Here is a 26,505-nt window from a genome sequence, read left to right as displayed (position 1 = left end):
ATAATATAATATAAGATGCAAAACATTGCCTTCAGAGTGGGAGGTAGTGGTGGATAGGTTGATCAAACCCTGAACTTTCCGGTCCAGTGTTTACTTCCCGTCTGTATGTGATATTTATTTTCTACACCTTACCATGTGCCTCCTTCCCTTAATCCTAACCATCCGTGCTAGCGTGTGCGTTTGACATCTCAGCGTTGCCATGTGCTGTTGATGGCTAAACATAATCCATCCCACTGTGTGCATTTGTTGAGAACATGGTAGCAGCATCCCAGGACATCAACAGAAGATGCAGAAGGATACCTGGAGGGTAACAGGTAGACGCGGAGGTCCAGTGCAAATCAGCAATATGTGATGATGTGGAATGAAAATGTGTTGGTAGAGGCAACTGATGCAGCCAAAAAATGTTGATACTTCTGGGCTTGACTCTGCAGCACACATACTAGATTTAAGGTGTGGAAGGCAACTGTCTTTTTGTGAAAGTCCCGAAACTCAAGAAAACATTCCGTTATCTCCCAGTCATCTGTTTCTTTGTTCTATATCACATATCTTATGAACATAACATTTTGCTCAGTTTGGGAAATGTCTGGCATAGCATCACAGATGACTGAATAATAAATGGCATCTTCCCTCTCCTTTAAAATTTCTTTTCAGACCTCTTCTGCCACAAAATTCAATTAACCCATTTCGAATGTCAGAGCTCAGATGTATCAGTCTGATTACTTTTTTTGGTTCCTGTTTTTTTTAAGTGCTCATTCAGCAGTAGATCATACTGAGAAAACAGCTCTACTGTGCCTGGGAAATTACCATTGTAGATATCATCTATATCTTTGGTTTTACCCCTGAAAGGTAAATTCCTTGATGCCAAGCACAGTGTTTATCTAGGATTCTCTACAAGAGAGCTCTTTTTTTCTCAGTTTCTGTTTGTAGCTGTTTCTGTGACTGTCACTGCCACTAACTGCAATCAAAAATTGTTGCAAATTCTTCCATTTTAAGTAGTCTCTGTGTCCCTTATTCCTCTCATGGCTTGGGAATTTATCTACAACGTCACTTCACATCAGACCCGTTCCATGTTGGCTGCACGAGCAGATCTCACATTTTACTGAACATTTGCCAATATTCTCTAGTTCAATATAAATAAGATTAATATCAATATTCCACTAGTCACTGTGAGGGTCTCAGGACAGAGGGATGTCACATGAGAGCCCTCTGAGGCAAATTCTGATTTGTGGTCTTTCTGATGAACATTATTGTTTTGTCTTTTTAATGGAAAGCTGAAATCCTCACAGGTAGGCCTATGACCTTTTCAACAACATGAACTGCTTTTGTATTTTTCCAAATATTATTGCTGTTCTTTCCTCTTTTCCACAAGGCCTCGTCATCGTCCTGATGATGCCACTGTAGCCTCACACTGCCCCAAACGCCTATTCAACCCGGAAACTGAAGCAAAACGGTTCGCTCTGGAGCTGAACGTGGCCCAGATTGCGAGAAGTTGAGCGCTTTGCCTTCAAAATAAGATTCATGGAATTTGTCACCCAAGTTAATGTTTTATTGTGTGCAAAAAAATGGTCAAATACGTCATTAAATCACTGAATATTATCGAAAATACACTACATGTGTTATTACAGCAACGGGACTTTTTCACACACGCTTCAGTTTGTGAATGAGGGTTTTCTTTTGAAAGGTATAACCGGATGTAGTGTTTTTCTCGATAGTTTGACACCGCTGCTAACGATTCTCTCTGTACTGTATTTATTCATTTCTTTTGCTGTGTGGCGTTGTGGGGGCGCAGGTGTGTGCTGTCATACAGGGTTACGGAGCTTCTCTGACCTCTGACCCGCACACTGCGGCCTGTTTCTGACGATGCGGGGTTAGCTTAGCACGTTTCATTCATTCTGGCTAACGCTAACGCTAAGGCTAGCTGTCTACAGGCGGCTGGATTTCCGTGACAGAGTCCAGCTGCAGTCTGATGTTGGTTTTCTGTTGAGCTCAGAAATAACAGTATCCGACCATTACGCCGCGGTAACGTCAGCTTGTCAGCAAATTAACGCACGGTTTTCAAAGTAACGTCAAGGTGTACGTTACTGTGATGGATTATGAAGAGAAAGCGAAGGCAGTGGGGGACTGCCTGCTCAGCTACAAGAGGGATGAGTCCGGATGGAAAGTCTGCAAGAAATCGGTAAATGTGTGCTGCTTGATATGAAACTTTAGAATATTAATGGACCTGGTTCCGATACACACTGTTCTCTGCTAACGGCACCGAGAACCGACCGGAAGCTTCTATATTAAACATGTGGCTTTGCTCACCGACACAGGTGAGGTGAGCCTGACGTCACCTGACACCACAGCTTTCAACAGCCTGCACGAAACCTGGGGCTCCTTTAGTAACGATACTCCACGCGCTAAACAAGTGTAAAAAAAAAACCCCAGCAAAGTCTGAGCTAAATTCCTAATTTTTGTTCAGTCACGTGATTTTTTGCAGGCGTGCGAACTAATCATTATAACTGCTGCTGCCTTCACATGCTTCCCGGAAATATGATATTTAGCGGATTCACGAGTTACACGAATGGCCTTTCAAAGTCGTAATTGCGAGTGGAAAGTGACATTTCGATGATACCCGAGTTGCTGAGTTGTGACGTTTGCGTGACGTTCCAGTGTGAACAACTGACGGCAGAAAATGCATTGTTTATAATGTTCTTAGAAGCTATCATTTACTTGTAATAATTGCAAATCTTAGTATATGCATCTATAAGCTGTAGCCAGCAAGCAAACTTCAAACTGTAAAGCATGACAGGTGAGCTCATGGATGAATTAAAGGTCAAATACATACCTGATGTGCTTTGTTTTGCTGCTGAAGCACAAATGAGCTCTGGCTACTTGCTTTAGGTAAAACATTAGCCACAAAAAGAACCTTTTTACGTTGAGCTTCTATCTTTGCTGTTTTTTTTCTGACCAGGGCACTTGAATGTATGTAGTAATAATGACTGCACAACTGGGAGGTACAATATTACCAAGGAGCAAGTAAAGGCATCGTATGTCTTCGAAATAAATGCATTCATTAAAAGATATTTCTCACTAGAGGAATAAAAAGTTACAGAATACCACAAACAAGCATTTCATTCAGGACATTGTTTGGCATTAGCTGGCACTGGCAGTTATTTAAATGCACGGCTGACGGATATTACCACCTTTTATCAAAAAGTTCATTATTCAGATTAATCAGAAATAATACATCCTACCAATCAACACTGGCACTGAACTCATATGAGCTGACAAGTGCCAACCATACACTCAAAGCTATAGACGGCAGTCAGCAGGTGGTGCTCAGTGATGGCTGACTGTCAGTGCAGGGTATCAGTGGCCCTTCTATCACACCTCCTCCTCAAGTAAGAGGACAGAAAGACACATCCTCTGACTTATTTGTTGCTTTGAAATGTGTAGTGTGTAAGCTGGAACAGCATTTGCCAGAGACATTCATTACACAAAAATAAATGTTGCTTACTATAAATGGCTTGTTTTCTGTTGCAGAACGACGTGGTTGTGTCATGGCGCCCCTCGTCTGAGTTCCCTGGGAATGTGTGAGAAAACTCAGCTTCTCCTTTTCATTCTTATCTGGTTGTGTAGATAGAACATTTCATACTTTGCTGATATGCCAGTTCAAGAGTAAACACAAGGGTAAGGGTTATAGTCAGGACGTTTTCTTACAACTATGACTACATGTCTGCGTAAAGAGCTACCTGTCCTACATAGCATGTTAACTAACACTGCACATGAAAAGTGATGTCTCAGAATGATTTCCCTCGGGATAATCTTGTGGCAAAGACTGTGGGTTGGTTATGAGCTTACTTTATCATAGATGTTACTTTAACTTTTACATGATATTTTCATAATATTATAAGCCTTTATAAGCTGCTTCCAGCAGGTACTGTAATACCGCTTTTCAAGATATCACTTTCAAATATGACTGAACAGCACATCCTTGCATTAGCCCTTCATTAGATGGCCCCATGAACAAAAGAAGGTCTGAAATGACACCAGATCACAGACTGTAAATGTTCTGGTTTAGTGGTGATGTCGATAACAATTGCATCAGAATTAAAGTGGTCAAATGTGGGTTGAATATAGGTTTATGAAAGTCACTTCTGTCAGCCTTGTAAAAAATATGTTTTAAAAAAATGTGTGAAAAACGGTTTACAGCTACTGTTAAACTTTTTATTTTTGTGCAGATTTTTCATCCGCAATTATATTAGTGAAATGAAAGTTACAGTACCAGTGTTTACGTAGTCAGGTACTATTATCAGATATTTGGCCAATCTGGAAATAAGTTCCTTACCAAAAAAATCCTCATCAATGTGTTTGTAAAGGTGTCACATAAAAAGACTGAAAATCAACTCCCATAGGAAAATTCATGACCGCTGCTTAAAGTTGGGGTACCTGCAATCTTATTGTTAAAACACTGAAAATGTTTACCTCTGCCTAAAGTAGCATGTTAGGGGTCAAACTGCTGTCGTTGTTTTCTTCAGGATTCTGAAGCGATTGCAAGCATTTATTTTTGCACCTAAACCACTCCTTGGTCGAAAAATGTCACTTTTACATGTAAATTTAAAAGTAGCTTCATTTGTTTATTTAACTATCTCCACTACTAAACAATACTGTTCCACAGTGTCAAAAGTCTCAGGAATTTTGGTCTGAGTCTACTTCAGACTCTACATCATGGGTACAGTTCTTGCATGTAATGCCTTGTGTATTATATTTAAGAAAGGTGCACTCTAGAAGATCATTCATTTTTGAGTTTCTGCAAGGAAACACTTTGGAAACAGTGTGCAGATTACAAGAAATGCTTATCTGTGTGCATTTGCCTGTCCAACAATGTGTTTATGTAACTCACAGCCGATTCATGCCATAAGGGGATAGTTTGGATTCCATGACGTGCAGTTGTATGGGTACTTATCCATAGTCAGTCTATTACATACAGTAGAGGTCAGTCAGCACGCTTCCAGCTTGGGAAAGCAGGCTGGAGTCTGACAAGGAAGTTCTCTGTCTATGCTCTCGTCAAAGCCACCAGACTTCATTGAGAAAAGCAGTAATTTTAGCTCACTGAACTCAAGAGCTGCTGGTCTACCGCTGTGTCCATCAGTTAGTTAGTGTTATTGTGTAACTTTGGTGAATCCCAACAACTTTTTTAGTACAACAAACAAAAAAAACAGATGGAGGCAGTGGTAGACCAGCAGCTCCTGTGTTCAGCGATGTTTAATTACTATAATCTTTCTATGTGGTCTGGCTTTGAAGAGAGCTACAAGGGCTTCATTTTCCTGTTGCAAATCGCTGTCTGACATTCAGGTAAAGCAGTGAAAATACTCTTGACATAGTGAACTCAAATAGACTTTTTCAGGTTGGACTGTGTTTAGGTGGCTTGCTGACCCCTCTGCAGCACATTGCTTAGCTTCTGTGTTGGACTCCAGCCTGTCTCCAAACTGGGGGCTGCTGACTGACATCTACTGTGTGTAATATACTGTCTATGGATAAGTACCTCTTACATCTTCTCACCAGTAAATCTGAAATATCCCTTTAATAACCTGCCCTCCTGACTGTGATCTGTCCTCTGACTCCCTCTGCAGTTATAAGGGCGAGGGGGTTGTCAGTGGCAGCCCAGAGAAAGTATGGGAGTGCCTGAAGCCAGTACCCAGTGGACTTAGAGTCAAGTGGGATAACAACGTGAAAAAGTTTGAGCTTTTGGAACAAATCACAGAGGTGTGTTACCTGTCTGTCTTTCATAATGAGGTATTGCTTTGTCACGATCATATAAGTTGACTCAGTTTTCACTCCACACAGTAGTCTCATTTGTCTGAATGATTTTAAAGCTGCATTAGGTGTCTTTTACATATTAGTGGCTTCAAATGGCAGCAAATCTGTTCGGAAATTATAACTTAAAACTGCAGTACCCAGAAATCTAGTGGGGTCATGTCAGTCAGGGCTCCTCAGTGTGACTGTTTTGGTAGCATGTGAAACAAAAATTAAGTGCGACTTAACATTTTCATTGGTTGCACCAGTTTGCCTGACAGCCATAAATTTAAACAGTGAAGAACTGCTCCACAAAAAGAACTTCAGTCTCGGCCCCAGGTAACGACTGGTCATTGAGAGCACATCAGGACAAGCAGCTAAAGTTTTCCACAAAAATCGCCACCACCACATTGAGACCCGACATCGTCCTGTGTTCAGAAACCGATAAGCGGGTCTTGCTTGTGAATAGGAATGGGTATCGTTAAAATTTTAACCATACTACTACTCATACCTTTATTGCTTATCACTGATTCCTTTTTACCTTCAACAATAGAATAGAATGGAGGCAGTGTTAGTCCAGCAACTCTGTCACTGAGTGGAGTAATAATGGATTCAAATCCCCGTCAGTAAGGGCTGTCTCACAGCAAGGTAAAGCAGGGAAAATATTCTAAATATAGTGCATACTAAAACTGATATTGATTTTTTTTAGGTGGCTTTATACTGATCAATGAAGGCAGAGTTTGCTCAGCGCCGTTTGATGATATGATGCGACGGTTTTCTGCTAGAAAATATTGTAAATTAACAGTTATGATTGTGATTGGGTCTGTATCATGGCCTGTAAAAATAATATAGGTTTATAGCAGCTAGCTGAAAGAGGGCATATCTCCACCTGCAGTGGAGGAGGTGGATATAATTCATCAATAAATGAATGAGTAAATGAATGCGCTGGACTGTCTTGGTGAACAGGAAGCTGAGTTAGAGGGCAAAGCTCTTGATTTACTGGTCCATGTATGTCCCAACCCTCTTCTATGGTCACGAGCTCTGGGTAGAGACTGAAAGAATGAGATCACAGATACAAACGGCTGCAGTGAGTTTCCTCTGTATGGTGTCTGGGCTCAGCCTAAGAGATGGGGTGAGGAGCTCAGACATCTGGAGTGGAGCCGTTGCTGTTTTGAGTCAAAAGGGGACAGCTGAGATGGTTCGGGCATCTGATCAAGATCAACCTGATGATATTCTGAACAAATAGTACTGTCCTTTGTTTCATAGGAATTTAGGTAAATCCTAAAATACCAGACAGACGTCTGCAAAGACCTGAACTGCTCACAGACCGGTAATCATGACACTGTGCTAATTGTTTCTGGAGACTTTAATCAGGTGAAACTTAATAAGGTTATGATTTACTTCCATCCTCATATTGACTCTGCCACAAAGGAAATAAAGACATTGAACCACTGTTATATATGCCTTTTAGAGTCACCTATGGTCGGTATTCTGTAAGAGCGACCATGTGGCTATCTTGTTCAGATCAGTATGACCCCAGTGACACGAGTTCAGGGGATGGTCAGGCCAATCAGAGGCCGCCCTGCAGTCTGAACTACACGCAGTCTGGAGCAAGTTCCAGGACACCACCATCAACATCACTGATGTCATCAGTGAACTCACCGAGTCTGTGCTGGATTTTATCTGTTAAACTACAGAAGCAACAGTACCAAAAACGACACTTAAATCATTCTACCATGAGAACCCACGGATTACCAGAACCATCCAGGATGCCATTAACAAACACACAGCAGTTTACAAACTAAGACTGTAATCTGGAAACATGGACAGTTATAAAGCAGCAGCCCACAAAGTAAGAGGAGCAGTGAAGAAACCAGAAGAGACTAAAGAAAGTGGAATAACAATTTCAGGAGCGCAGTCCCAGAAGCATGTGACAAGGTCTAAAAAGTCTGGTGCATCAGTGCAACCAATTTAAATGTTAGTCGGGAGCCATGTCTGTAAACTGCATACATGTGTCATGGATGATAATCAAACTGGTCGTTGAGACTTTTTTTGCCAGGACACCAAAGTAAGACAGGACGAAAACGATTTGTGGAGGATACAGTTCACATTTTGATCAGTCACTTCTCTCTTCTTGTATTTGCTTTGCCAGTTTTCATTCCCAACCTACCGAATTTCATCAGTTAGGACACAAACACTTTTCTAAATTTACATCTTGCCTGGTGCAGCTTTAAATACATACATGTGATACCAGAGGTGATATTCATTCTTTCTTTTGCTTTGTTCAACTCTTCCAGTCTTTGAATACATGACCTTGTCTCCCACTCTTGCACAGGACATCTCTATCTGCCGAACAGTCACGCCCTCAGCAGCTATGGGTATCATAGCTCCACGAGACTTTGTAGATGTTATTTTAGTTAAGCAATACGAAGATGGCACCATTTCATCAAATGGTGCGTAATGACTCATTTTTGTCTCCTCTACTTCATGTGCTTGTTTCTGTTGTACTTTCTAAGAGTCATTGTGCCATGCAGTGGGGACGGGACTGTTTTTACTTGTGGCAGTGGTTTGAATGCAAACTGTGGATACACTGCAGCTCTTAACAGACTGAATAGATTCATATAGACTAAATGTCACACATTAATGACAAGGTTTCCCCTTTTTTTCAATTTTTGATTGATTTTCTGCCCCACAACAAGAAAAGATTTGGATTCAATCAAATATGTCTGAAAAAATAGCTATCAAAGAGATTAATCCATCTTGTCCATTGATTGTAGCAGGGATGATATTTTTCTGGATTTATAGATCTGTTATTATTGATTATTAGACCCATTACTTACACCTGAAAATGTGACCCACATGAATCTCGCAAATGTGGTAAAAAAAATTATACATTTACAGCACTGGGCATTCAGATTTTTTTCTTTAGCCTTGCATGTTTCTCCACTTTGAGCAGTTGTCACTAAAGACGTGTGTGCAAGAACTCCAACTACAGACGGATTTTAGTCAGAAGTGAAAGATTTCTTTTCGTCATTGTCTGTTTTTTTTCACAGCTATTCTGAAATTGTTTTTATATACTTCGGTCCCAGTGATAGCTGTGGCCAGATGAGTTATGTTTTCAGGTTGTGTGTCCGTCTCATCCCAGTGAACATGATATCTCGAGAATGCCTCAAAGGAATTTCTTTAAATTTGGCACAAATGTCCACTTGGACTCATGAATGAACTGATTTGAATTTGGTGGTCAAAGTTCAAGGTCGAACTGCGCTGAGAACTCAAAAAACATGTTTTTGGCCATAACTCAAGAATTCATGTGCTTAAATTTCACATAAATGTCTAATAGGACAAAATGATGGGCATCTTATATCCAAGAGGTCAAAGGTCAACTTCAGTGTGACATCATAATGCTCTGCAAAAACACTTTTCTGGCCATGACTCAACATCATATCTCAGGAGCAGAAGGGAAGACATTTGGGCAGATACTGAATTGGGGACATTAATCTTGGATGTCCGTCTGTAAACTGTGCTGATTTTAGAGATCTTCTGTGCTGCCGGGGAAAGATGTGTGTGAAGAATATAGAATCATACGTAGAATCATACGTATAGAATCATTTTTTACAGACATGATAGTAATCTGTAAGTGCAACTTGAGTGCTTCGAGGAGGCATACAACCACACAAAAACAAAATACTAGGAAATTTGCCCAGTTTACCATGACTTCCTCTATAAACCATGACCACTCTATCTTTTATGTGAATACAGACATAGATTGATCATTTTGTTAGTTGAAGAGAAAATGTCTCCATAGAGATGAGAGTTTAGTTTCTTTGCTCACATGGTTGAGTCGCCATTTACAGACAGCAATCAATGTCATGTTGACAAATATGCATGTATGCATGTGTTTTGTATTAAACAGCCACCAATGTGAGTCACCCGGGCTGCCCCCCCCAGTCTGGCTATGTGAGAGGATTCAACCATCCATGTGGTTGCATCTGTGTTCCCATCTCAGGGTGAGTATACTAACCTTGAAACACGCATTAAACAAGTACAGAATGTGTTTGTAGGGAGTATTCTTCACTGTAATACTTGCTTCTCTTTTACGTGTCACATTTTTCCCATGTGTTTCCTTCAGAGAGCCCAACAAAACCCAGGTGCTGAGCTTCTTCCAGACAGACCTGGGTGGCTTCCTCCCTCGCTCCGTGGTCGACTCCTTCTTCCCCTCCAGCATGGCGGAGTTCTACAGCAATCTGGCCAAGGCTGTCAAATCTCTCAAGGACTTTTGACACCCAGAGTTACAAAATCTCCCTTCTAACCTGAGGCCTGCTGTCTGGTCAGGCCAGTTACTCATTCCATTTTAAACAATTCAAACTCAACAGCAATCAGCACACTGATTATCAAACTGTCACCCTTTTCAAATGGATCCAAACCAGTTTATCTTAAATGTACATTCCTTTATTCCTGTTACTGTAGGAGGAATCATGTCCATCTTCAGCAGTCAGCCCTCTTATTTGAAAGCAGCTCACATATTAAAAAATTCCTACAATAAGAATGAGGGCTTACAGTTGACAAAACCTGCATCTGGAAATCCACTCTCTTTCCATCTGTGGGGTGGATATATTTCCTCCAATCTAAAGAATGAAAATTATATGCCAAATCTGTATATGTACATGTGCTAAAAGTACAGAGCATCTTTCCTTTTTGTCACTATGGTGAGACACTAGATGTTTCCTCTTCATATAAAAGCATACTTCATTGTGTACTGTAAACATGCATGTTGCATGGACCTTATTTATCCTATGCTGCTATCAGGTTGTTGGCTTTGAGTACTGGCTCATAACTCATATTTTTTTCTGCTCATCTCCAGCTCAACTATAAACAATGTAGATTTTTAGCCACACAGAAGCACAGCTGGGATGGCATAGGTGGCCTCTTTTTCCCCCTTTTTGAAATAGGACATGTTTTGTATTGCTCTATTGAGCAGAAAAGTGTCTCCCTTTTTGCATGGCATTGGTTTCTTAAGTGCATTTTTTTACATCATACACTAAAACTCATTTAAGATTAGAACCAGCTGCCTGCAGTTTGTTAGCTAGATTCTCAAATCTTATAACAGCTTTTCTGACTCACTGAGCTCACAAAGGTGGTCACAAGCAGACGCTGGACTTTTTCAGCTCAGATAATAGACCTTTCATTAAAGGGATGTGGTGGGGGGAAAAAATCCCATGTCATATGAGCAAATGGCAAGAACATTTTTGAAGATAAAACAATTGTGTCATAGTAGTGCAGTAGGCAGTATACTGGTTGTAATATCCTGTAAGATATGATTTTTGTTATATCAACAGCCACACCATAGACTGTGTAAAGATGGATGGCACATCCCCACTTAACCCCACTGTGCAAAAATGCAGCCAAAATATTCCGAATGCAGCCACTGCCATCTTGCTCTTGTGAAGTCATTTGGAGCTGTAGTGATCTCGGCAGTATCAAGTTCCCCCCAGCTGACCAATTGCAAGCAGCACCATAAAACGCAAGCACACCTGTTAGCACACATAGCTGTCAGTCATGTCATTAGTCAACTAATTAAAGCCAAACGTATACGAAATATGAACACTACAGCAAACAGCAGAATAATAAGAACGACCTTAAATGACAGAAACCATCTTCATGAAAAATATATTTGGAGTGAACTTTGAGTTTTTAGTTGTTGGCCTATGTCAACAACTAAAAGGGGGCAGGGGGCAGGGTTTAGACCAATACTGCAGCCAGCCACCAGGGGGCAAATCAGATGCTTTGGCTTCACTTTTGGGGAGCTGTTATGTCATCCATCTTCATACAGTCTATTCATCGGGCCTGTGCTTACCTGAATTGCTGCAACTTTTCAACAGGCAGTAAAATTATCATTGTAGTAGGAATCAAACCAGCAGCTTTCCAATTAGTGGGTGACCCGCTTTACCTCTCAGCCACAGTCACAGCAAACATTATTTAATTCTCCAGCAGGGTGAAACACCCAGGCACACAGCAGTGTGTGACACACAATTAGTTACACTAATAATTGTACATTTACAAAAGTAATGTTACATTGCTGAATGGCATTCTGGGTGCAGCTCTCCAGTTAGCCAGGTAGCATAACAGTTTGTTAAGAGCTATGTCGCCACAGTACAGTCAAGATCAGAAAAGAGAGGCGGGATGAAGAAAGAGAGCAGAGAGGCACCAGAGGAACTTGTGCCTGACAGAGTAGCTGCGTGTGCTGTTTGGAAGCTTTTTTGGTTTTAAAAGATCTGGCCTCTCTGTGTCTGAAGAAAACACTTCAAAGACAACACAGTGTAGCTGTGACGCCCGCTATGATGACATTAAAATGTTTCTATATTTTGTGATTTTCATTATAAATCTTGTAGAAAGGCAGGAATATAATAGTGATAAACTATTATGAAACTGCCAGAATCTTAAAAATTAACGAGATACAATTTTTTGGTTGTACAGCCGAATGCTATGGTGTAGTGTACAGCGTAGTTTTGCAGGCTGTTTTTTTGGGGTTTTTTTACGAAGATGTGTATCATATGAAAAAAGAAATTCCCGTCGCTATTTAAGGTAGCTTGACTGTTGAAAAATGTCAGGTTTCTGCAGGACGTCCCATTTCACATAAGTAACAACTCTAGTAATGATTCTCTGACTTGAGTCAGTGGTCTGCGGTGTTTAACTCCACCCTCTGGTGCTGGTTTAACCCACCGGGACCCTGACTGAGGTGGTACCAAAAAAGTTCCAGGTACTACAACTTTGCAAGCAAAAAAACAAAAGAGAGAGAGAGAGAGAGAGAGTCCAGCTGAGTTGGGCTGTGACGTACCATGCAGTGGAAATGTAACTTTTGACTGACGCTCTTGCTGACAGTTATGGTCTGACTTGTATGCTGTATATATTATTGACTTTTCTGCATCCAGACATAATCTTTCAAGAGAGAATTTTAATGTCTCTAAGAATAGAATTTTTTTTCCCCATCATCCCTAATACTACTTTTACTTAAGCAACATTTTATATGTAGGGATTTTACATGTAATGGTGTATTTGTTAGTTTATTAGTAATTTTACTTAAGGATTGCCTTTGTGAGCCAGATTCAAGTCAAAAGTGCACTCTGTGAACACTAATCTCATTTCTGTACAGAGGTTCTACTCAACGCATGACCTCCTATTAAGACACTTAAGAAAAAATTAGGGAATGATGAAGTCAAACTCGATTTCCATTGTATGTAACAAGAGTATTTTCACTAGTCCAGATTGGGGCAGTGTTTAATTCTTAGCTGACACTTTAAGACACAACGAATACCTGGACAGAAGTCCATCCACACTGACCATTGATCTTATCTTTACCATGCTATGCCATGAACAAGCTTATTCCTCTGTACCTGTACACAACCATGAAAGCTTACAGCACTTGGAAGAAAAAAAATCTTGTATGTATTGTGTAACTTAACAATATAAAAGTTGCTTTTTATTTACATAGATAATATATTAATACATTATTAATAATCATACAGATTATTCCACAACTGCCAGAATCTTCCTCAGGTATTGTAGCAACTCATAATTTAATAACTGTGCATATTGTAATAATTTAGATGTAATAAAAGCTCACAATGTAATAATTAGCACATCATTTAAGAAAACCACAAGGGCATAATGTAATAAGTGAATACAATATGAGAAAATTATTTCATTTTTAATTGAGAAAAAAATTTAGGATGACAGATGTCCACTGTCCTGGAAAATTGATGACCAGAGGCAATGCAAAATTTTGTTTGGGTGAGTCTTAGCATGAAATAATCAGTCAGACATAACTATTCCAGTTACTTTAAATGTTTGCAAATCCAAGCAGTATAACATATTTTATCACTGGCAGCTAATATGTGAAAACTGTGTTACTGTGAGAAAAGATAGCAATGAAAGATAATGATACTTTGTCAGAAAAGCTAGCACATGTATCAGTGGTAACTAATTTGGGCTCAAGCCCCAAAGGAGCCGAGCCTTACCGTGATGTGCTGGTTTGTTATCATCATATTTGTCATTAGGGGCCTCCGCTCTAATTTTCCTGAGCTGGAAACAGGAAATCTGGCCCAAAAACTGGAAATGATGTGCAAATGCTTCCCAAGAAATATGATAACCTAAAAACGTCATATCGGAAAGGGCATGCCCCCTCACACTGCAAGTTCGACTGACTTGAAAGTTAGCACACATGCAACTCAATATGCTCTACAAAAAAGGCATCTTGTAACATAAAAGTCAGCCATGATGGATTCTTTGCTAATTATGCACAATGTGAAAAATTTTGACTTCATCAACATCAAATTTGAGACACAGCCTTGAGATATATCTTGACTTATATATGAAATCTAAGTTATATATATATATATATATGCATACACACACACACACACACTCACATATATATATATGCCAAGTCAATAAATATATATGCTAAGTGTAGGACACACTCATTTCCCCATAATGTAATAACCTATTAAATTATGCCCACAACTGCTATTACCTTATGCACATGTTGCTACATGTATTCAGATGAAAATAGATATCACCACAAATGTACTGTATTGGTTTGGGACCCATAGTAAGCCTTCCGTCGAGCCTCTGTGTATGGAGGCTGATGCTAAACCCTCAGTATGACATGAATGAGTGAGGAAAGGCTACATGAAACATGTGGTTTGTGTGGTGAACTACTGGCGTAGCCACTGTCTCTAGAGCCTTCATGTGTATGATAAGCCATAAAGGGTGAAATGTTTTACCTAGTCTTATGTTAGGTGTCAAGATTCCTTTGTTTGGCGCTTTACCGGTACCATCTTTTTACCTCACAGTGTAGCCAGTAATATTATTTTCATTTTAATTCATCTCACCAGTTCACTGAGTCATGTGTGCTTGAGATGTAATTGCATGTTGATCTAAAGGGATTTTCATGTGTATGTTATTTAAATGGAGCCAGCAAGGTTTTTCCTTTATGTGAAATGATCTCAATGTACACACAGGTAGCTGCTAAAGTACAAGCAACACATGATCACATGAGGAATACAAAGTGATTGGAAACCAGGAAAGCACATTCGTAGCACTCAGTAAATCAACACTGAATCACGTTTTTGACTTCTTGACATCATCTCTACCAGGTACCAACATATGACCTGTATCTGGCCTCTTCAGTTAAACCTACTGTTCGTAGTGCTCTGATGATCCCTTTAGCTTGCATTTTATTCAGATGCTAATATTCCATTTGGAGGAATTGGCAGATTTCTCAGCACAGGTGGTGCAATATGTCTCAATAATTAATATTTTTACAATAATATGTCAAATGACAAAGTGAAATGAGATCATGTGAAAGGGGCTGCTTGTCATGATTAAAACTACTGACAATTATCAATGGAAATGCAGCTACCTTCAACTCTCTAGGGTTCACAGCCACACAGGGTTAAAAGTCTGCGACTCCCAACCAGTCTGTTAGAACTGAGGAAGCTGCTCAGATGAGAGGAAAAACATCTTTATGAAACTCAAACAAGTCAAGTTACCTACGATTTAGCACCTTGAATTATTTACATGTTCTAACTTTTTCCCTCATTGGGATATGATAGCCAGATACAGGTAACATGTTCATACTGGATGGGAATGGGGTCCATGGGAACACTTGCTGGGACATCTGTCTTTGGAGTGCCACCAGAATGTTGTGACTGATCTGCAGCCAGATTCGTTTCTGAACATATACAGACTTAACTTTTTATCTTTGGGAAGACAGAGTTTGCTTAAAAATTGGCTGAGTCATTTAAGTGGCCGGAGAGCAGTTCAGTGCAGCAGCATGTTGTTCACCTTTGATTTATCTTACTTCAGTGAACTTCGATAGACAACCATCTCGCTCGACAGGAATAACAAAGTAGCCAATGAGCATATAAGCTGTGGCACAACCAGCGATCGGTGAAACCCTTTAAGTATTCATTGTGACCGTGATGTTCCAGCACCTTGTGCTCCAACTCTGTTCAGACATGTCTCTTGTGTTACACCAGCGCAGGTTTGTCCTGAGGGCACACCGTCTTGGGTCATTTATTGACAGCTACTACAAAATATATGGAAAACAAAACATGTCAGATGTTTATAATTTACTGGTCTTTGTGACAGCAGCTGCTGCTACTCTTTACAATTTTACATGAGTTTTCCATGTCTAGACAAAACACATGAAACTGGTTATGTTGTACTGTTTGCACCCTGTTTTGTATTTCACCAGCATTAAACTGATTAATAAGACCATGTTGTTGTCCATCACTGTTCTTCTTTAGTTGTATATAAAGCCGTGTTTCCATCAAAAGCTTTCCCTATAATACCTTTAGAACCAAAAGAAACCCCTACGGACAGGCACCTAGACCCTTAATCTGTTTATTTCCACAGCTGACTGTACTCTTACATGCAGGCAGGGCTGTTGTTACCCACTGCTCTGTTCAGCAGTCATATTTCTTGTTCACCGGTCATACAGAGTGAAACCTGCATCCCGTTTAATGTCCACAGAATGGGGCTGCAGGCTGGAGTGAGACTCTCTCTCAGTGGAATATTTAAATATAGTGGGATTTTGCATTGACTTTTCAGACAACAGCAAGGGTTTAGTCTAGCCGGAGTAAGTACAACGCTCTGCCAAGTTTTTTTTCTCCAGGTAAGGATTACAATATATGCTGTTCACATAACCTGGTTAAAATTATAACAACACTTGGTTATCCACTCATTACTAAAAGTGTCTGTCATCCAAGAGAGACAATAAAAACAGATGGAGTGGTCAAAAATGTCATATTGAAATTTAAGGTGTGTCCATGGATTCTTATCGTCATCTCATGCATTGAGTTACATTACATTACTAGCTGCTGCTAGAGGCTATAAACATACTTTTAGTTTATAGTTAGAGTTTACTAATGTATCAAAAACTTGTCATGGTATGAACAGTGGTTAAAGCAGCCACAGCTCAGCGCTGAATGTTGATTCTCTACTGAGCAATCAACAGACAGCAGCATTTCCAGCTCCACCTTTTAGTCCTGGATCAGTGTGCTAGGTACCCCAACAGAGGGGTGACGAAAAATGGGAACAGTCCCAAAGATATTAAAAAAAACATCCACAACTTTTCTCAATGGAAATGTAAAAAATGTGTACCAACCTGCTGGTTGAAACGCAGCTATACAGAATGTTCTCACAGTTTTAAAGCCACAAACAAATAAGGAGAATTGAACACACTCAGATTTGAACTGTTTTATTTTTTTTAATTTTTTTATTTTATTTTTATTTTAAGTTCTTTGAATTCTTACAGCAGATATAAGTGACTCCATAAACATCTGTTTTTTTAAATTGACATTTTTAAGCACACTAGTATAAAACATTTATTTTGTGGTTCCATACAAAGACTTTCTATTGCATTATAGTTGTGTCTTAATCCTGAGTGTGCAATGAGGTGTTTTGAGTTTGGACTCGCAGAAGTTATATTTTGTAGAGACAATGTTACCACCCATAGACCATTTTAATTTAAGCAAAGAAATCTCTTCTTTGTTTAATGAAATGTTAAAGTATCTACCCTGGTCCAGTCTCCTGGTCACAATACGTGTTATTATGGTGCATGTTTGTTGATAATCAATGTGCAAATACATTTATCTTTCACAAAAGACTTTTTGTGTGCATGATGTCCCTTGCATGCTTAGAATTAAACACATTAATAACAGCATTTAATTCAGCCTGGTTTGACAGAAAACTCAACAAGCGGGATGATCAAACTCAAAGACACACAGCCCCACACACTCTGATAAATATCTCTCTGCTGTTGCACCTCATTGCTTATTTGTTTTTTCATACCATGATAGATTTAACATCCAAGAGCATTAAAAACACTGCCTAATCAACTTCTGAAACACATTGGCCCGGTACAACAGCACCACAGATATGTTGCTGTGAGCTGCATTGTTCTGTACAGGATTTGTTTTTATTTGGCCACCTCTCCTGTAGTTCTTCAGATTTGTGTGAATGTCAGAACTGAATCAGACTTAGCCATGTGATACACTAACAGACTGATAAGTAAGGCACTGCTGTAGCCAGGGGGCATAAAATCTGAGACCTCCTGCCTCAAATTAGCTAAAATCAGTCTTTGATGATATGTGAAGTGACTCACATGGCCTCCCAGATGTTCAGAGAGCATCATGGGATGTAATATTTGTGAAAGGTTGGGCATTTGTCTGTTTGTGCTTTTTGATTGCAGTTTATTCCTACATGCACATCTTCATAAATGGAAAGCTTTGAAAACCGCAAGCAACAGTACTTTATTAGGCCAGGGCTGGGGGTGGGGGGCTTGGCCGAGGGATTGCAGGTGCATGTGCCTCGACTTTTTTGCATAGTAAGATTCTGACTGTACAGTCGGCTCTGCCTGCTCAGTTAGATATAGTTTTGGTTTTCGATCTCTGATGACCAGCAGTGCAAAACCACTTGCTTAAACTTCGTCTCACCCAGAGACAGTCCAAATCAAGAGGCAAGGTCATGGTAGCTATGGTGGACGCTGTATATAAAGTGTTTTTACCTCGCCATCACACAGCCTTTTTCTTTGGCACTACATTTTCTCAGCTGTATAACTTCCATATTACCACGTAGTCACGGGTTAGCTGTATGAATAAGACTCTCAGCAGTTCATGGAAAACACACCATATACAAGAAAATAAAACTGTATGATTATAACAGTGTCAACGAAATGGCAATCACCGTGGAGACCAAGGTTGTTTGGTGAGGTGTTTCATTTTTTTGTAGGTATTTAGTGTAATTTGGCCTGATGGTTGGGGGTGGCAGTGTTGTTTATTTGGTTTTGTACTACAAACACAGAGTTCAGTTGGATTAAGTAACAAGCAGGAACAGCACTTTTTGATCTAAACAGCTGACCCGCGGCTTAATACAGTACGCGGCTCAGCTGGTCTTCTGCATAGGACTACGGCAGTTATACGGTTGAGAAAATGTAGTGCCAAAGGAAAAGGCTGTGTGACAGCAAGGCAAAAAATACTCTTAATACAGTGTCCACTTAGGCTGAGGCTGATCTTTTTAGGTAGACCTTTTTTTAAGTGGCTAAAATACATCTTGATATACAAGACCCTATTCAGCATGCTGAGCTGTGGGGTGCGAGTTCTGTCTTTTTCTGCAAACGGAGCGCGCCAACCGCCAGCTACTGTATGTAACACACTGACTTTATCTCATACAGCCCCACTTCAAAAATCCTGAACTATCCCTTTAACTTTAATCAAAGACATAAAGGGGATACTCGAAAAACCTATTGATAAATGGGTTATTCATGTCCATGTAAACACGCTCAGTGAGATGATTTTCTGCAGAGGGTAAAACACTGACAGTGAGATCTGAAGATCAAATGGCTGGCTCCCTGTATGGGTTTTCAGGGGGTTTGGGAGGACTGACCCTTTAATAATGTTCATATCTGATCAAAAATGAGATGTAAAAATAACAGAAAAATATTCATAAGTTGTCCTCAGAGGAGGACCACGCTGCGTGGCTAATACCGGATTTTTATCTGACTAGTTATAAAAGGCTAACGTGTGTACCTCATGAGCTATGGTTTGTGTTCTTTGGTCTCATCATTAGCAGGCAGCTCTGCGCAGCTGTGTGTCACTCTGCCCCCCCCGGCCTCCTCCTGATCACCGCTGTGATCGGTCCTTCAGGTAAAGCCTTGATCATGTTCCAGGCCTCAAAGCGAGTCATGTCCTGCAGACTGATTCCCTGAATGTGCAGCAGTTCATCTCCATGCAGCAGACCGCTCTGCTCCGCTGCTCCACCTGAAACACACACATGGGCAAACACTGCTGGGCTGATATCTCTCATAGTGTAAACCATAACTGCAAATCTGGGTTTCAGTAAAACAAATCCCGAATGTTCCTCCGTCCTGTCCTGACAGTTGTGCTATGTGGAATCTATGTGTAATTTTTTGTCCAGGTGTAATTTTTTTTCCACTCCTGACACGGAGTGTCGGCTTAATTTAGCTCCACAAAACACTTAAAAAACTGGTCTGACTTGGTCCTAATTTAGCCCAAAAATGGACGTTGACAATTAGGCTGTGTTTAGACCGTCTGACGTTTATTTTATTTCTATTTTATTTGTTTATTTGCACCATTAAAAAAACTTAGAAACTCAACTGGGCTTATAGAAATAGCTCATAGAAGGGAAGACAATAAATTACAAGTAATACAATTAATTACAATACTTTGTAATTGGTCCTAATTTAGCCCAAAAAAAGAAGATGAAAATTGGTCTATGTTCAGACTGTCAAATACACGTTAAACATTTGGCTGTTTTTAGACTTTATGTTTTCACTGTTCGGATTACTGTTTAAATACTTAAATATCCAATATACAGTAAATATACACACTGCTTATGGGCATTCTTTGGATGACCACAATAGCTCCTTTTAGGTCAATTCCAATGTTCTACATTTCTATCCAGATGTTTGTGTGTGTTTTTTTTAAGGGACAAACGTAACATGCCCAGTAAGTCAGACTGACCCTGCCTACCGTGCATGTCAGTGAGAGAGAGCATTACATGCATGCTATAGACCGCCAGATTATGAACGTTCTGACCAGCAACTTTCTCGAACTTTCTGGACGGCGAACATTCAAAGCCACCAGGAAGTATGGCATGCTCTGATGCAAAATTTACATAGTGGCCGAAACGTGATGCACACTAGCCCAGAAAGACTTTTCTCCATTTGCTTAACATTGGGAAAGAGACGTCCTTAAATCACTGGATAATTTTTTTTTTGAGCCATATTGACTTTTCAGAACGCATTTTTAAATAGCCATTATTTAAAACATTAAGTCCTAAAGACGTAAAATGCGGCATTTTCCAAAAAGAGTGGTGAAGGGATGATGTATTTTTCGAGGCCAACCAGGAAATAAGCATCACACTGGTTCCCTCGTCAAAAACCTTATGGGATTTTTGAATGGGATTTTCGGTTATCGCCCAAAAAAAGCTCTGTGGCGAACAGAACTTTATGAGACTTACAAGTTTTGTTCAGCACGATAATCTTCACAGATGAACACCATTTTTGTGTGTTTTGAAGCGTAAATTAAATTGCCAGAAGCAAAAAGCTATTGATAGGCTATACAAGAACTACATTGTGGTCGCACGTATTAAACGTCACCACTACATACACTGTAAAAACACATTAAAACACGGTCAAAAAATAGTATAATACAGCTAAATCTACAAACTGTCGAAAAGCAGAGAGAACATGGAGGTAGAACAAATTGGCAATAAACTTTCAAATCTTTAAACAGCAATTAAATATTTATATCAATGCGACGAAGAAAGCAAGAAGGGCACATTTCTCAAAACTAATCAACGAAAATCAAAATAATCCAAAAGTCCTTTTGATCATTTCATAAATCCTGTTTTTAACCAGCCATACAACACAGTTTTATCGTGTAAAGATCTTGCAGTCCACTTCAGAAATAAAATAGATTTTATCAAACCTCTCTCACTATCAGCAAACAAATTTCATCTTTTTAGAATCATTTTCGCATGTGGAAACACTGGAGAAGTTTGTCCTGGTTGATGATGAAATGCTTGACAAAGTTCTCTCCCAAATAAGAACAGCAACCTGCCTTTTAGAGCCTATCCCAAAATCTCTCCTTAAAGAAAATTACAGCCTTTTTACTCACGATCTTCTTAACAAAATAAATTCAGACAGGTGTCTTCCCCACTGCTTTTAAAACTACCATTGTCAAACCTCTGCTGAAGAGAAACAATTTGGATACATCAATTCCTGATAATTAAAGGCCTGTATCCAACCTTCAATTTGTGAGTAAGATTTTAGAAAAAAACGTTTTTGATCGGTTAAATGATTTTATCAACACAAACAATGTCAGTGAAATTTTTCAATCTGGTTTTAGGAAGCATCACAGTACAGAGACAGCCCTAGTCAAAATTGTAAATGACCTCAGGTCAAACATGGACAGAAAAATGCCCTCGGTCTTAGTTTAACTGGACCTGAGTGCAGCCTTTGACAAAGTAGATCACAAAATACTTTTAAACAGACTGCATAACCTGATTGGCATCTCTGGTACTGTTTGTAACTGGTTTGAATCATATCTCACTGACAGAACATTTTGTGTAAACATAGGTGACTGCTCTTCTAGGCTCTATCATTTGAAATGTGGTGTCCCCCAGGGTTCGGTTTTAGGTCCTACACTTTTTAATATTTATATGCTACCTTTGGGAAGTGTCATCAGGAGGCATACACTTCCATAGCTACGCAGATGACACGTAACTCTACATTGTCGTGTCTCCTGATGACACAGGACTGATTGACACCCTTTTTAATTGCATTTCAGATATTAAATCCTGGAAGGCAAAGAACTTTCTTCAGCTCAACCCCGACAAAGCACAAATTTAGTCATGATTATACCTGCAAAGATCCTGTTGATGACTAAAGGTCTGTCTCCGTGGATTGAGCCTTTCCCCCCCTCCAGAGTGAACCCAACTCCTCCTGCTCCTTTCTCCAGCTCCACACTCAGCATACCTCCCTGCTCCTCCACTGCAACACAAAACACAATTAACAGGACTGTTGTCTGCAGAGCTTTACCGTACAGCTGAAAAAACATCAATGTTAAGATATTACCAGGTGTAATTTATCACACAGTAGAAAATGTGAACCCGTTTTTGGCCTATGTGAACCAAATGTGTTTTGGGGCTATGGAGAAGGCCTACAACTGCGTTCCTCGGGGAGTCCTGTTGGGGCTACTGCAGGAATATGGGGTGCTGGGGTCGCTTTTACGAGTCATCTGGTCCCTGTATGATCAAAGTGAGAGTTGTGTCCGCGTTCACGGTGAGTGTTGGCCTCCGCCAGGGTTGTCCCTTGTCACCGATTCTGTTTGTTGTATTCATGAACAGGATCCTGTAGTGGGGGGCGGGGTCTGGTGTGGGATGTTGCAGATGTTGTGGTCCTGGCCTCATCACACCGTGACCTCCAGCATGCACTGGGGCAGTTTGCAGCCAAGTGTGAAGTGGTCGGGATGTGAGTCAGCACCTCCAAATCTGAAGCTATGGTTCTCTGTCGGAAAACGGTGGACTGTCCCCTAGGTGGGGGGAGAGTTGTTGCCCCAAGCGAAGGAGTCTTGTTCATGACTGAGGGTAGAATGGAGTGTGAGATGGACAGAGGTTTTGGTACGGAGTCTGCAGTGATGTGGGAGTTGCGTCGGACTGTCATGGTAAAGAGGCAGTTGAGCCAGAAGGCAAAGCTCTCGATTTTCCGGTCTATCTACGTCCCAACCCTCACCTATGGTCATGAGCTCTGGATAGTGACTGAAAGAATGAGAGCGCAGATACAAGGGACCGAAATGAGTTTCCTCTGCAGGGTGGCTGGGCTTAGCCTTAGCGATAGGGTGAGGAGCTCGGACATCTGCAAGGAGCTCAGAGAGAACCCACTGCTCCTTCGTGTCGAAAGGGGCCGGTTAAGGTGGTTCAGGCATCCTGGGCACCTCCCGTTGGAGGTGTTTTGGGCACATACTACTGGTAGGAGGCCCAGGGGCAGACCCAGAATGCACTGGAGGGTTTACATATCTCCTCTGACCTGGGAATGCCTTAGGGTCCCCCAGGAGGAGATGGAAAGCGTTGCTGGGAAGAGGGACATCTGGAATGCTCTGCTCCACCTGTTGCCCCCGTGACCCAGCCTTGGATGAGCGGACGACAATGGATGGATGGATGATCCAAAGGGCTAATTTTCTTTGTACGATGAAAACCCTGTTTTAGAAAAGCATTGGAGAGTCTGGAGGCTCAAACACTGGAGGTGTTGGGCCTCCACCCCTGTGTGCTCTATGTCTCACCTTCAGGGTCGGCCTCCTCGCTCCTGCAGCCTCCTCCCTCTCCTCCCTCCTCCTCTGCTCTCTTGCAAATGACCACCACAGCCAGCTTCAGACTGCGGGCCTGACGCAGAGCGGCGGTGGCGTCAGCGTGTGTGATCCCCCGCAATGTTTGTCCGTTTATAGACAGAACCTCATCTCCTCTCTGAATGGTGCCCTCCTGAGCTGCCAGGCCGCTGGGAAACACTCTGTGGACCTGAGACGAAGACAATCAAGGATCACACACACAGACTGGGAGAGCGTGTGCACAGTTTGTGTATCATTTATATATCATAGTGTATCACAGAGTGTGAATTTCTGAGAGGAGAAAGCATTGGTAGCAAGGCTGAAACATTTTGTAACTTTCACCAAAATGTAGCCATTATAAGCAGAAATATTCAGATGCTTTGAGCTGCAGGAATTATGAAGTTCATTACTTTGTTCTTCACACAGGTGTAGAACTGCAAGGCCAGAAAAAAAAAACTGATCAGTGTCCACCAGTTTTTTTCTACATGAAAACGTAGATGTTTTTCACATTTTTATAAGATATTTTTTGTTATAACATAAATCTTTTCTTGGGGCAGCCATGGCTCAGGAGTTAGAGCAGGTCGTTTTTAAGCGTGGTGTGAGCTGACTGTACTTGCATTGCAGTTACTCAAAGTTATGAGGAAGCCCAGGAGGGGGCAGCTGTGACGGACGGGTTTCAAACTGCCGTTCACTGGGAGCAAACCAGCTGTTACAGATGTTACAAGGATGTGCAGTGAGGCAGGGACACACTCGTCTGACACTAACCACAGCCTGAGTGACACCGACACACACACACGAACTGTCTGATCAAACTAACTCATCTGAATCTCACAAGGTGTCTGTTACCAGACTCTGATTTCACTGAAAACACAGAGAAAAATGTTCATGATATACATGAATGCACATAACATGAAGACCGAGCTAACACAGATTAGCAAGCAGCGTGCAGGAAAATGTTGTCGCTAGGCAACAGCTGTCGCGTCCAGCGTTTGCGGAACTATTTGTGTCGGCGGAGCCAAAAAAAACATTAAATAAACAAAAAAATCATCATCTGTTGTCGCTTGTTACTATTAACAAATAAAAGACGCTTTAGAACGGTTGTATAAAAGCAATATCACAGTCGAGGTCGTGTGTTGTGCTGTATATCTTCGGCACTCGGCCAGCGGCCTCGTGCCTACGACCGAATCATAGATGTCATGATGTATGAGCACAGCATCACTCATTCCATTCCAGTCCACCGCTTTAAGGTGAAGACAGAAATCTCAGCAACGAAACCTGGACAAAAAAACGGAACTATATGCACAACAAATCTCAGCAGGTGAGGAGTTTGAATCATCACCACAGCAACCGTGGGCTCCTTAGACATGTAGTGCCACCTACTGGCCATCACAGGTAACAGCTACATATCAGTTGGATTCACGTTGGAATCCAGAAAGAAAGAACAGTGTTCTCCTTCCACCTTGTGGTGAGTTTAAAATGTCAGACAGTGAGTCCTGGCCCTGTGAGTCTGAACGTGTTGGACTGAGTGTGAGTGTGTTTGTTTGCAGAGAAGCTGCTTACTGTGGCAGCTTTACTCTCAAGGTCAGAGCCTCCAGCGATGCTGAAGCCCAGCCCAGCTCCCTCCTCTTTGTGCAGAATCACTACATGGATGTCCACCAGTTGCTGTAGAGAAAGAGGCAGATCTGTTATTGTTGTGATCAGGTCACATTCAATGAGGTAAAGTAAAACTTAGACCTTTTGAAACCTGAGTAAATTGGCTTGATAAGACTTGACAAGAAATTAAGACAAATTAGTAAGAAAAAAATTACAAAGTTACATGAAAATAGCCTGAAAATTGGAATAAAACAAAACAAAACAAAAAAGAAACAAGGGCATGACCTGAAAAAGAAACAAAAGGAAACCATTTTAGAGGTATAATTATAATAATTATAGGTTAAAAATAACGTTTTTCTGAACATTTTCCTGAAATAATTTTCTAATAATTTTCTATCTTCTTAAAAAAAAAAACCAACCTTTTCCCAGTTTCTTACAGTTTGTGGGGTAACTCTTGTCAAGTTGGTTTTCCAAGTATTTGAAAAAGAGCAAACAAATGTATCCAGTTTTCAATGGTTTAAATGCTTCTGACAGGGGCCTTAATGCCACACAAGAAAACAGATATCAAAGGGTGCAATGTGGAACACAGACAGTAGTCACGAGAGCAGCAAAACAGGAAAGACATAGTACCCGGATCCCACTCATGGACATTAAGGATCAATGCTTATTTCGGCTGGGGCGTTGCGTCGCTGTTATCGATTACGTAAATACGTTGATTCACGTATCGCGTCTTACCATTTTACACAGCACGTGTCATGAGAGTGTGAGCAGCGCAAAGCATGTAGTTTTTTGTTACGGCACCCATGTTATTAAATGAGAGCGTGCACACTGCCTGCTTAAGCAGTGCCTGGCAGGCGCGTCTGAGCTGCGTGTCAGCTGCAGTATATCTAGAGAAATGGTGGCTCGCCGTTTTTTTACGCAAGACGCGTGCGTTTGTCAGCAGGAATAGGCAGTGAATATGGTGTTTTTATGATTATATTGACTCTGTACCACTTTATACTGCAGTTTAAAGTCTCTGTCACAGAGATGAGGAAAAAGAAAGATGTCTGTTTTACCTCAACGTCCTTGCTTCCCTTTCAAAACAAAAGCCCTCTGACTGTGTCTCTGTGGACAGAATGCCATCAGTTGCGGATACAATGCATTTTATTTTGAAACATTTACGGTGCGGGGTTGTCAGCTGTGCAGGAGCTTCCACAACTTCATTTAACTTCATTCGAATTGCATT

The 26,505-nt window shown here is 40.8% G+C and overlaps 2 protein-coding genes across 2 annotated transcripts in view; one reads left to right on the top strand and one right to left on the bottom strand.

The window, feature by feature from the left end:
• Positions 1-1,717: 1,717 nt before the first annotated feature.
• Positions 1,718-16,051, top strand: stard5 (StAR-related lipid transfer (START) domain containing 5). Its single transcript, XM_042484830.1, has 6 exons — positions 1,718-2,176; positions 3,526-3,575; positions 5,616-5,748; positions 8,114-8,231; positions 9,692-9,785; positions 9,908-16,051. The coding sequence occupies exons 1-6, from the start codon at positions 2,087-2,089 to the stop codon at positions 10,056-10,058; spliced, it is 636 nt and encodes a 211-aa protein (XP_042340764.1). The 5' UTR covers positions 1,718-2,086; the 3' UTR covers positions 10,059-16,051.
• Positions 16,052-18,606: 2,555 nt separating this feature from the next.
• il16 (interleukin 16) overlaps positions 18,607-26,505 on the bottom strand; it is a 38,127-nt gene continuing 30,228 nt past the window's right edge. The window contains exons 19-22 of the mRNA XM_042484815.1: positions 25,248-25,349; positions 23,646-23,877; positions 22,229-22,357; positions 18,607-19,601 (exon numbers count right to left, since the gene is read on the bottom strand). Coding sequence (XP_042340749.1) covers positions 19,435-19,601; positions 22,229-22,357; positions 23,646-23,877; positions 25,248-25,349 — 630 coding nt within the window. The 3' untranslated portion in view covers positions 18,607-19,434. The remainder of the gene's footprint in view (positions 19,602-22,228; positions 22,358-23,645; positions 23,878-25,247; positions 25,350-26,505) is intronic.

Source organism: Plectropomus leopardus, chromosome 1, assembly GCF_008729295.1.
Source record: "Plectropomus leopardus isolate mb chromosome 1, YSFRI_Pleo_2.0, whole genome shotgun sequence".
NCBI lineage: Eukaryota > Metazoa > Chordata > Actinopteri > Perciformes > Serranidae > Plectropomus > Plectropomus leopardus.
Note: the sequence above shows the minus strand (reverse complement) of the source record. Positions and strands in the feature narration are given on the sequence as shown.

What these genes read in the sequence shown, in the direction of transcription:
- stard5 (XM_042484830.1), top strand. Translation starts at nt 2,087, where the DNA reads ATGGATTATGAAGAGAAAGCGAAGGCAGTGGGGGACTGCCTGCTCAGC. An exon ending in TCTGAGTTCCCTGGGAATGT is followed by an intron (nt 3,576 to 5,615) that starts GTGAGAAAACTC and finishes CTCCCTCTGCAG; the next exon opens with TTATAAGGGCGAGGGGGTTG. An exon ending in TGGCACCATTTCATCAAATG is followed by an intron (nt 8,232 to 9,691) that starts GTGCGTAATGAC and finishes TGTATTAAACAG; the next exon opens with CCACCAATGTGAGTCACCCG.